This window comes from Adelges cooleyi, unplaced genomic scaffold, assembly GCF_023614345.1.
Source record: "Adelges cooleyi isolate 19-005CV unplaced genomic scaffold, UGA_ACOO_1.1 ACOO_flye_CR_arks_rails_tigmint_CR_PRNA_21, whole genome shotgun sequence".
In the NCBI taxonomy this organism is placed as follows: Eukaryota; Metazoa; Arthropoda; class Insecta; order Hemiptera; family Adelgidae; genus Adelges; species Adelges cooleyi.
Genome location: NW_026095871.1, coordinates 5,177,139 through 5,189,230, shown reverse-complemented (window position 1 = coordinate 5,189,230; position 12,092 = coordinate 5,177,139). Strand labels below are relative to the sequence as shown.

Below are 12,092 nucleotides of genomic sequence, written 5' to 3'. Positions count from 1 at the left end.
TATAATTCCCTGAATTGACATATGTTATGAAGCAATAAATCATTTTATTATTAATTATTTTAAGTAATTTGTATATTTTGTTTATGTTATGTTGATGATTTTCAGGTTATGGACAGAGTAGCTTATACTTTGGTGGCTTTAGCAAAGCCGTGAACCTTGATTATCTTTCAAAGCCCAAAGACACGCATTGCGAATGCGAATCACCGTAGGTCACCGATAAAATGTAATTTAAAAATAACCAGTAATATGATATAAAAATTACTAACTGTAATACAAATTAATAAACACTTTTTTGTCATAATTCCTCGCCATAATAATTATAAAATTTTGTCCAATTCTTATTTGGACACTATCATTCAATTCAATAAAAATAATATATATAATATTTATTATCTTTTTTTTTTAAGACTTAAGTCCGACACCAGTATTCTTTTTTTATATAGTTATTCATATTATTATTGTATAAGGGCTGGGCCCCGTTTACATGTATATGCGTATTTGTATATTTTTATAGTAGGTTTGAGTTGAAAATCTATTCTTTAGCCGTTCAAAGGAAATTGTTTTTGTGGTTTTCTGCGGTTGTTGTCGTTGTAACTGTTCTTATTTGTACAGATGTTTGGAACACGAAAATATTTCAGTGAAAAGCATTTTTTTTTTGTTCGATTAAGTCCATATACTATATATTTTTGTAGCGTATAATAATACGCTACAAAAAAACGAACACAGTATTCAATGTATTTTAAATAATATATAAGAAATAAGATAGTTTTTTCGACTTTACTATGAATTATTACCTATTTTTTGTTGTTCTAAGCGTTTCTCAATAGAGATTCCAATTTGAAATTTACACATAAAGTGTATACGATAATAAAGAGGCGTCAAGACGAAAACACAAAATACTTTTTATGACCTAAATAACGGGGGGAAAATACAAAAAAATTTGAGGACATTTTTTATCGACCTAACAGACTTGCACTGTTTAAAAAAAAAATCGTGAATATCCTATTCGTTTAAAACAAACTCTTACAAATACATACTATAATTTCGTCTTTGAAAACAACATAACAGACTCATTTCATTTAAAATACTGCCATAATTAGCTGGGAAACATGATTTTACTTAATTATACACTTTCATCACAACACATGTGTCATGTAGGTTAGATGTTGTGTAATTTTTCAAATGTGTAACATGTAACGATAAACATAGTAGGTATACATGTTTGTCGTATACACTGTATCACTAATACCAATGTTAAGGTTTCCAACCTAGCAAAGTCTACACACTTAATTTACTAACAAACCGGGTTTCAAACAAACATTTTTTCAAAAGGACAGGCTACAAAATTACCATTATTTTCCGAGAAAATGAGTGTCTTACAATAAATTCACTGATAAATGTCTGTTTATGATTAGTTTTTGAATCATATACCTAAATATAATACATTTATTTAAAACAAATATAAGTAATGAGGATTTTATTATAATAAATGCTAAAACCTGACCTTTATAACTTGGAATTTTTTAGCAGAAAAAAAGATATAATTTCAAAAAAAAAAATGTCTATTCTTCCTTGCACCTCTGGCAAAGTGATGTGTTTGACCACTTAAGGTGTTCCCTAGTTAAAGGTAGCTGCCTTGAGCACCAACATAATATGGTTGTACATTAGAGGTATACTTTGGCAATACACGCTGAGTAAGAATATACTATAATAATAGTAAAAATAACATTATGTTATTGCTATCCCTGTTTTTTATTTGGGAACGCCATCCGCTTATTCCACGTATAGCCGTATTATAGAAGGGGCAAGAGCTATATTATTAAAACATTTGTGTGATTATCTATTATTATTTTTCACATTTGACCGCATTTGAACGTGTAAGAAAGATTTTTTAAGCGATTTAGTAAGTAAGTTTTCATTTTATGAAATAATTATTAGAATTTGGTTTATAGTATAAGCACTGCGTTCGTATTAGGGTTAGTTTTGCCATTTATTGTTTTCAGTGGAGGCCCGTCATAGGAGAATTTGAAACTGAGTAACCCCTTAAAAATCTTTAGCTACTAATAATTATTATATTAATAATAATAAATAATATGGACGTTTTCCCGAACTACAAAGTATATCCAATATATTTTATTGTGTTTTATTGGGTTTCGAACCCCCAACCCTCTAGCTTTACAGTTAGACAGTTGAGCAACTAAGTCACCTAGGCTATATACTTGATATAACTAGGTACCTATTATAGTGTTTTTAAACATGAATAATTTTCAAAACGTATTAATACAATTTGTTTTTAACATAAAAACACATTATTATGGTGGTAACAGATTGTAATAAAAAAATGATAAGAATACCCTAATATTATTATTATTTTTTGTGTTTAAAATTCGATAAAAAACAATATTTTTTTTTTAAAAGCCTGAAATTAAAAAATGCTAGAGGTCACGGATTTTCCCTTCCGCAATACCTAGTGCCGGCACTGCTTATATTTATCGGTACAATACTAGTTTTTATGACATACATCGGTTGAAAAAAACAAGTAAGAAATCATCGCAAAACAAATAGGTGTCTTATATTGGTACAAGTGTCCCTTCAGCGGTTAACGTTGTCGCTTATACTTGTACTCCGATGAAGAATATATTATTGAAAGCGTTCGCAAAATATGCAAAACACAAGAAAATTGTTTCGATACCTATACTCTTTAGGCCCATATTAAGCTTGAAAAGGTAAAAAAAAACAACAACTTGTTTTCAACTCGATACACTACTCTAAGTCAATATCGAACGATGAAAACATGTTGTTATTCTAAAGGTTTTTTTTTTAGATTGAATAGCGTAGTAGTTTTTCTTTAAATTTTCTTTACAAACAGTTTACTACACAGCAGGCTACGACTTAGCATAACAATAATTTGTGTGATAGCTACTCTTCAGTCAAGTCCGGTTGATTTTTCAAGTTAGTAAGCTTATCAATAAGAACAATGTTTTTTATAAAAATGGAAGTAAAGTACATCATCATAACAATGTGTATATTATATTCTATTGCGATGGAAAACACTCTCGATGACGAGGTAACTATAATTTTTTCAACAATTACTTTTTGAACAAATAAAAAAATAATAATTTAATTATTATATTATTTTTATACTTTTAGGAAATAATGCATCTATGGAATACTTATGGTAAGGCGAGACTAAGATTACATTATCGTGATGCCATTTTCCTTTATTAATACATTCATTATATTAATAAAAATAATTTCAAAAAAAGCCAAGTCGAGGCGTAGTGAGGCGGGGAGGTAACATGATAAAATCACATTCCAATAAACGCTTCATAGGGGAGAATGGTTAATGTAGAATATTCTATAAAATTTTGGACCTAATTTGTAAATCATTTTAAAAAGTCATAAGCGTAATTTTAAGTTGAAAAATATGTAATTTGGAAGATATTGTCAAAATAAAATCACATCATTATAAAAACAATAGTTACCTTCTCAGCTATGCATACCTAAACGAATGTAAATTATATTATATATTAATTAGTGATATGCTTTACGAAAGTTAACAAAAATATAATATCATATTTTTAAAAAAAAAAAATGTTTACACTTTTTTTCTATGGTGGTTTCTAGAAACAGAATACGGAAAGAACTTCGACAATTTTAAGATAGACGCGAAAAATGGCCTCATACCAAGTTTGCAGCAACCTGTAATATGTTTAAATTATTATGTTATTTCGGGTATTTAGTGTAATTTTTTAAAGGTCTATAGACTTTTGAAATCTAAACGGTAACATAATGAATATAATTTACTCACCAGCTCCGAATGATTACTGGGGTTATAGGCCAGTTAAATGTTTCAACTAATTATTTTTATTTAAAAAAAAATAACTAAATATTTCGACTAGCCAAAATTCTTAAAACAAAAGCTGTACGTTTTTATTTAAGTAAATTAGGTAAATTCTATAATATTCAAAACTAATGAAATCGTTAAGTCTACGAGTGCTTAATTTTGATTTACCGATGTTGCCTAGTCAGTGTAACAGTTGGTAGTACTGCTTAGTACTCTAGTACTACTTAAAACTTAATCTCTTATCTCTTATCAGATAAATCATTAAAAATTATCGTTATGATAAAAACTGTCGAATTTTCCGGTTGTGTGCCAAATATTTTTAAAATACTAGATTTACTATAATCTACTTATGTAAGTTATTCTTTTTTTAAACTGAAATTAAAATTATGTACACTTAAAATTTCTTTTTTAGGAAATTGATAATCTATTTAACGCGATCAAATCTGCAGATAAAGAATATGTTACCTTCAGCGACTTAAGTAAATATTATGGAGTTGACACAGATGAACTCTTGGACATGTTACAAAAACACGGAACCGTATGTCAGGCTGATCCTTTACCAGGTGAACTATTAATGAAAATAATAAAACAAATTATTTAATTATGTATATTAAATATTAGTAGACTTTACGATAGTTAACTGTTGTGTATTTTTTTGTACACCCACATATTAAATATACAATTTTATAATGCAAACAAATTATATATTTTTAAAAAAAGGTTATTTAATTTTCTCATTATGATCTGGTGATTTTTAGTTAGACAAGAATACAAAATGGATCTTAAACAGTTTACAGAGGCCATGAAACTAGGCATCGTACCAAAATTCTCTGTAGGTTTAATTTTAAAATTATTATCTTATTTCTGATAAATGTTGATTCCTATAAATAATAACATACATTAAATAAAGATGTATCGTTACAATTTTATTCGGTCTACCTCTACTTCTCATTAAGTAAATTATTATTTTTATAATTTTAAACTGAAATTAAAGTTATATATACTTATCATTTTTTTTTTTATCAGGATATTAATTATTTATATAACTTAATAAAAACATCTGAATATAGAGAATATATTACCTTCACCGAGTTACGAAATTTTTATCAAAAGTTTTGTCCAAATTATGACACAGATGAACTCTACCGCAAAATGCAAGACCACGGAACCCAATGTGAAGCTGAACCTGGACCAGGTGAACTATTAATGAAATGAAAAAAAAAATGTTGAATTATGTATAATAAATTTTAGTAAGCTTCGCGATAGTTAACACTTAACTTCTGTGTATTTATTTATACAGGCATATATTAAATCTAAAATTTATATTACAAAGAAATTATATTATATTCTAAAATAAAAGATGAGTTTAATTTTCTCCTTATGATGTGGTGTTTTTCAGTTAGAAAAATATACAAAATGGATATAGGACAGTTTAGAAAGGTCGTGAATCTAGGCCTCGTACCAAGATGTGCTGTAGGTTTAATTTTAAAATTATTATCTTATTTCTGATAAATCTTGTTTTCCAAAAATAATAACATACATATTATATATATATATTGTATCTATTAATAAATAGGAATTGTTAATGAAAAATTGACATAGCTGCTTAAAATTCATTTTGAACATTTAAGACCATAAAGTCTGACTAAATCTTGATTTCTCAGGATGGTGCGATTTCAATTCTGTAAAATTTACTAGTCTTTGGCTACTTTACTTACAGTTATGTAGGAAACGTTTTTTTTTTTTTTTATTAATAGAAAATAATTGTATTTTATATTGAAACAATTTTTAATTTACTTTATTTAAATGGCATTTCCTCTTCATGCATATTTGGATTGTTAATATAATAATATAAAATATAGCTAATTTATAATGGTAGAATTGGGTTAAAATATTTTATTCTTAAATGCCACTGTTCATAATAATTTTTTATGTAATAATGTTTAGGGGTTGTATGATGTATTTAGAGGAATAATCGGAGGTGATAGAAGAGACTATTTATACCTCAGCGATATGATTGCACACTACGGAACAGATTACGATCATAATATTTTTTCACTGGATCATATTATAAAAAAGTATGGAGTACCTAAAGGTGAATATGATTTTTTTAATAACTGTACTTAATTATTGTAAAATCATTTTCGATGTAAGCATAGTTTTAGCCAAAAAATTGTAGTTTTACTGTATTGTAATCTTAAATTACTTGGTTTATTATTTTTATTTAATCTAAAACTTTCTCGACCCAACCCGACCACGCCTAACAGATAATCAACTATATTAATTTTCATAAGTAACTCCTCTCTTTCCGCTTACAAAAAAATTAACTAGAAATTACCTAATTCAAATACTGGCCACTCAAAATCATCAAAACAGTTAATGGCCTAAACTCTTATGATATCTTTTATAATTCCCTGAATTGACATATGTTATGAAGCAACAAATAATTTTATTATTAATTATTTTAAGTTATTTGTATATTTTATTTATGTTATGTTGATGATTTTCAGGTAACGGACAGAGATTATACTTTGATGGCTTTAGCAAAGCCATGAGCCTTAATTATCTTCCAAAACCGCGGATACTACAACACCAAAGGTGATCGGATGGTAGTCACCGATAAGATGCAATTTTAAGATAAACAGTATAATGATAACCAAAATTACTAAATTGTCATAAAAATTAATAATTTGCTTATTATTTTGTCGCCATAATAATTATAATATGCTGTCTAATTCTTATTTGGACACTGTCTTTCAATTCAATAAAAATTATATATATATATAATATTTATTATCTTTTTTTTTTTTTGTTAAGTCCGATACTAGTATACATTTTTTTTTTTTAAGTCATTATTATTATTGTATACGGGCTAGGCCCTGTTTACATGTATATGAGTATTTGTAAATTTTTAAACAAAAATGTAAACATCAACTAAAAAATTAATCCTAACATCAAAATCTGACTTAAAAATTTAAATTTGTATCCACACTGGCGCTCGACATTAATCGCCTTAAGGTTTGTTTGCTAAGTCTTATTGCTGTATAGCCAAATTTTGCTCTCTGAATAGCGATAACAATAATTTTTATAGTAAAAACACTTAGTTTTGACTAATTAATTTTATATATTACAAAAATATAAATATATATTTTCCTGTTGGGGATATATTTTTAACCGCTAAACTGACTTTCTCGTATAACAATTCTTTGGATCAGAAATCGTACCAGAAAGTACTTATTAAGGTGCCTAAGCTAAGTACTTAATAAGGTCAAAAATGGAAAGAATTTACACATAGACGCATCATTTCTTAAAAAATATAAAATTACTACCCAAGAAAAATGCATTTGACTGATTACATAGTTGATCAATTTTGTTTTCATTTTAGTGTTAATAGTTCTAATTGCACGATTTAAGATAATATGATTGGCGAACAAGCAATAAAAAAGCGACCACAAAAGTGTACTAGTTGCTTTTAGTATAGATAAACTAATTTACTGCAGACTGCTTATCTGTTTTTTTTATAATTATATGTAAAATTAGTATACCTCTAGAAATGTAATTAAATACTATAAATTATACATAAGTATACATAGTATATAGATAGATTCTATATAATATATACTATACAATTATACTAGATATAAATAATTTTTAGTGTTTAATATAGTAACTACTAAATTATATGTAATAACATGAATACATATTATACATTTTGTAATTTCCAAAATTTGAATTTGGCGCGCTAATAATATGTCAAAAAGATTTGGTAGTTGCAAAATTCAACTAACAGAGAGCGCCACAGAGCTGTCTGATTTACTATGATAAAGCCCCGGACACTGATAAAAAATGAACACGGTCAAGATACTTATCACGCAAAACCGTGGCGGCCATCTTCTTATTTTTAGTTGTGTATATATATAACACACGATACTATCTAGGTCCTTACAAAATGGTCATCACCGTTTTTTGCTTACTTTCAAAGTTACCCTTCTGGTTTTAGTGCCAAGAGGCATGGGTACTTTAGTGGACTATATTGCCGCCGGGCAACTATATTATCTTTGATCGTGTGTAATAATCAATGTGGATCTATTATAAAATATAATCCTATTTGTCATGTGATTACCCGCTTACAAATGTTTAGTGGTTCGCTGGTCAATTTTAATTTATTATTATTATTATGAGTTATGAACGGTGGAAAATCTTGTTTTATCGTCTTCGAAATAATGTGCGACACGGCCTAATTGGACAATGTTAACAGCTGCTGCTGCTGCTAGTAGTAATAACAGCTAAACCTAGTCGATAGACGATAATAAATATTGTGTTGGGAAATAAAAACGGAATGCTAACTTGACGCGTCTAATCACGGTTGTCGTCGCCGCCGCACATTTGGGACTCCCTGTAACCCAATTTAGTTGTGTTATCAATGAAAACAAACAAAACACAAAAAAGCTTGAATAATAAATTATTATTATTATTGTTTTTGTTCGTGGCTGTTGTACGCAATACCGAGCGACCGAGATATATTTATAATTTTTTTTTTCGCTCTTCTTTTCGTACACTCAGTCCCAACGCCTACATCCGTGCTTTTTTTTTCTAAAATAGCCACGTACATCTGTCGCCAATGACACAGATCACTTCTGGGTAAGTCGATGAACAGCTGCAGACCAACGCTTTATTTTATTATAATAATAAATTCAATAACAATGTACCATACCTAGCTACCAAAACGCCAATCGTTGTTTCCTTCTGTCGTAAACAATAATTATTATGTTACCCATTCTCATCGACACCTACGTGAATGCGTGGCAACTGGCTGGTAGTTGATAAGATTGAAATCACTTTTCGCTTGCTTTTTCTATTTCAGGTATTTATTTTCATCTTTACCATAGTTCGGCCCTCCAATTTCGAGTTCACATGTTTCTATTGCCAATAAATGTCGTCCGCTGTACACACTGTACAATTGCATCGGTTTTCTTCTTATAATTTAGACAAAATCTGTTTGTACATATCATAGACTATCATAGACTGACTCTTGTTAACACTTCAATATTTTTTGGAAATTTGTTTTCTATGCAGATATCGTTTTACACTATTAATATTCAGTATACATTTCTTATTGTAAAAATTGGCACAGCGCATTATTGACATATTATACATTTTGAACAAGTTTCTCCTTGTAGGTAATGTTTTTGAGTTACGACTTGGTGGTGAATGCTGTCGATAGTATCATTATTGCCGAAGTATACTGTGTACAATGTTTATAAGTGCGCCCTTAAGAGGGGTCGAGGCACATTATTAGTACTCGATTTTATTTTTTAATCGTAAAAAAATTATTTAATACTATAATTTTAGTGCGAACACTACATCGAATATGGGGCGTCGATTAGCCGGGTCATCGGCTAGAGCTCGTGACACTCAACCACTGCCGTTAGCTCCACAGCATAACTCATCCTCGGCTGACAGAAGTGCTATATCACAACATGACGAGCTTATACATTTTGTAGGAGATTGTAAGTATAAAAATGTATTTAACTCTAAAAAATACGATAAATTAATTAATAATTTCTAAGATAAAGAAAAAAACTAATATGTGTGGTATATTAAAAATCAGTGTAATCGTCTGAATACATTTTTATTATATTTGAAGTAGCTAAAATATTTTTGTTAATTGACAACCAAGGTTATAGCTGTCTTTGATTTTTTTTATTGTAATAGTCGTAAACGACACTAACGTGACAATCGTCCATACCATTTCTGTATTTCACATTAAATTAAAACTGTAATCAAGTACAAAAATGGTATAGTCTGTCTATAATATAATTTAAATTGATGTTACTAGTTAGATGCCAAAGTTTCTCTACATTTCAATGGCTACATTGTCGACACTTAATATTATAAACAGTTTTATTAATTAAAATAAAAATCCCCTCGACATTTAAAAATAGATACTGCTTAGTAGGCAAAATTTGTCTATTACTTGTTTACGGTAGAAATATATAATGTAACATTTTAAACTTGTTTTAGCTTGGAATGTAGTATACCAAGAGTATCAAAATGGATCACAAGGAAACAATGGTAAGTTTGTTTGGTATCTTATTGTACAAACATTTAACCACTTAAATCATCAAGAAAGTCTTAATTAAAGATGTTCTTTATATTTTTAGTTAACTAGAGAATAAATAAAACATATTTATGCTGTCATTCTGTTACGAGCTTTTGTTTTATAATCATAAATTTATTTCAGGTCGTTTCCATATACAATTTTACGAAGAAGGACATAGTGACAAATTAAAAGGTACGCATATATTTTTATTAATTATAATTGCATTTATTATTAACTTTGACGTAAATTGTACACATTTAAATTCAGGCCGCTACTTACAGTTTTGTTCTAATTTCACAACTATTATTTAATATTATAATCACGAGGAGTTGGTTTTATAAAAAACAAAATATATTGAAATATATGTATAGACAAAAAATCGTTTTCTCCTAGGAATAGTAGGAACTTTTCTTTTTATGTGCTGATTTTTTTTTTAAATTAAACAACATTATTAGGATTTCAAATACTATTAGCGTGTACTCAAATTATTCAAATTGTGTTATAATATTTTAATTGAAAATCTATTTATTTTAGGATTTAAGCCTTTTGACCTTGAAGCTTGGTGGGGAAAACAAACAATTCAACGCTACCAGCAACGTTCCTAACACAATTCTATTAATATGATGTGCGTTCTTATTAAAAAAAAAATCCCTATTTATTTAATTATTGTTCAATCATAACTTTTTTTCTGTTGAAAATACTTTTCAAATCGGTTCTATTCAATTACAATTAAAAGTTAAAATTAAAAAAAAGGATATAAACTCTTCTAATTTTCATTTTTATCATGTTCAAAAAATGAATGTTAGTATTTGGAAAAAAAACTATTACAATAAATAAGTATTATTTTATTTTATTATAATTTAATCTACTCTTATTATTATTATTTTTTTTTATTATATAATTAACAAAATTTATTTACATATATATAATATAAATGTATACATACAATTTACTAATGTGTGTATGTACTTATTAATATATTTGACATTCCATTTTGTAAAACGTAAAGGTCTGTATATTTTTTTTATATTTTATGTTTACTTTATTTAGTATGAAATAAATTACTTGAAATCCCATTTTTATGCAGACTATGTTATACAAAAGATTTTTCATTTAAAAAAAAAAGAAGTTTTGAACAGCAATTAAAATATTTATAAAGCATCTATACTAGTATTAATAAATATGCAAAATTAAGTATTTACTTTATTCTCTTAAGATACAATTTTATTTTATTATTTACTAACACTGTTATTGTTCCATAAGGTACTTGTAGAATGTTGAAATTATCAAATACCTTTTTGTAAATTATTATTTTAAAGTAATACACAAATGACTCTATTATGGGTAATTTATTCTTAACAAATTGTACCAAATATATATTATATTATATTATTATTATTTTAGGTTATCTTTCCTTTTTTTTTTTTTTAAATATAATATTTTTTATTGAAGTGTATTTTTTTGATTATCTCATTGCTTTTCATAATAAGTCTAACAGAACCTGATCTTTTGGTCTAAACTCTAAATCCAATATAAAACTGGTGGAAAGTGTAGCTTCATGTTTGTAATTATTTTATTTGAGAACCGCAATGGGTTGGTAGGTAACTACTATTTTATAAAATTATAATTATAACGAAAGAAGATTTTGTAACCTTTTCTGATTTGTAAGTAACTAGTTTTTTTTTAAGAGAATAATAAATGTTAAATTGAACAAAAATATTTAGAAAGACTGACCTTTGCCAAAAAAAAAAAACATACACTTGTAATTGATATTACTCAAGTCGTAGATGGTAATTACAAAATCAAATATCCTTGTAGGTACGGCGATTGGACCAAAGCCAAAATACAAAGTCGAATGTTATTTTCGTTCAAATTTTGGCGTTAAATTTTTAATTATAGATTAAGAATAAATATATTTATATTATTACCTCAAAATTTATCTTGTTCTGGAATAATTATGTTATGTACTGCGTTAAAATAAAAAATAGCTTAGTCGAAGCAAGTACTGTGAATACGTTGTTATCACAGTTATCATGCTATTATTTTTCACTAATTTATTTTGGACTTAAAAATGGTCTGGCAGCGTTAAAATGTATATACCTATTATTTAAACACAAAAATGAATGTCATGAAAATGTACTA

General features: G+C 27.3%; 2 protein-coding genes across 7 annotated transcripts; both read left to right on the top strand.

Annotated features, from left to right (window-relative positions):
* Positions 1–2,893: 2,893 nt before the first annotated feature.
* LOC126834452 (uncharacterized) lies at positions 2,894–6,631 on the top strand. 4 transcript variants are annotated; one of them, XM_050566373.1, is made up of 9 exons: positions 2,905–3,067; positions 3,151–3,178; positions 3,628–3,704; positions 4,260–4,410; positions 4,606–4,679; positions 4,874–5,042; positions 5,247–5,320; positions 5,795–5,942; positions 6,358–6,631. In XM_050566373.1, exons 1-9 carry the CDS (start codon positions 2,978–2,980, stop codon positions 6,447–6,449), a joined length of 903 nt encoding a protein of 300 aa, XP_050422330.1. In that variant the 5' UTR covers positions 2,905–2,977; the 3' UTR covers positions 6,450–6,631. The 4 variants fall into 4 exon arrangements, with proteins under 4 accessions (XP_050422331.1, XP_050422333.1, XP_050422330.1 ...); XM_050566374.1 differs by lacking the exon at positions 4,606–4,679 and having other exon boundaries at positions 2,894–3,067; positions 4,983–5,042; XM_050566376.1 differs by lacking the exons at positions 5,247–5,320; positions 6,358–6,631 and having other exon boundaries at positions 2,896–3,067; positions 5,795–5,912.
* A 1,267-nt stretch (positions 6,632–7,898) lies between these two features.
* Positions 7,899–11,078, top strand: LOC126834340 (MAPK regulated corepressor interacting protein 2). Of its 3 annotated transcripts, none has more exons than XM_050566192.1 (5): positions 7,899–8,488; positions 9,200–9,357; positions 9,872–9,922; positions 10,092–10,142; positions 10,485–11,078. In XM_050566192.1, the coding sequence occupies exons 1-5, from the start codon at positions 8,469–8,471 to the stop codon at positions 10,553–10,555; spliced, it is 351 nt and encodes a 116-aa protein (XP_050422149.1). In that variant the 5' UTR covers positions 7,899–8,468; the 3' UTR covers positions 10,556–11,078. The 3 variants fall into 3 exon arrangements, with proteins under 3 accessions (XP_050422149.1, XP_050422150.1, XP_050422151.1); XM_050566193.1 differs by lacking the exon at positions 7,899–8,488 and adding an exon at positions 8,507–8,711; XM_050566194.1 differs by lacking the exon at positions 7,899–8,488 and adding an exon at positions 8,727–9,027.
* The last annotated feature ends 1,014 nt before the right edge of the window (positions 11,079–12,092 follow it).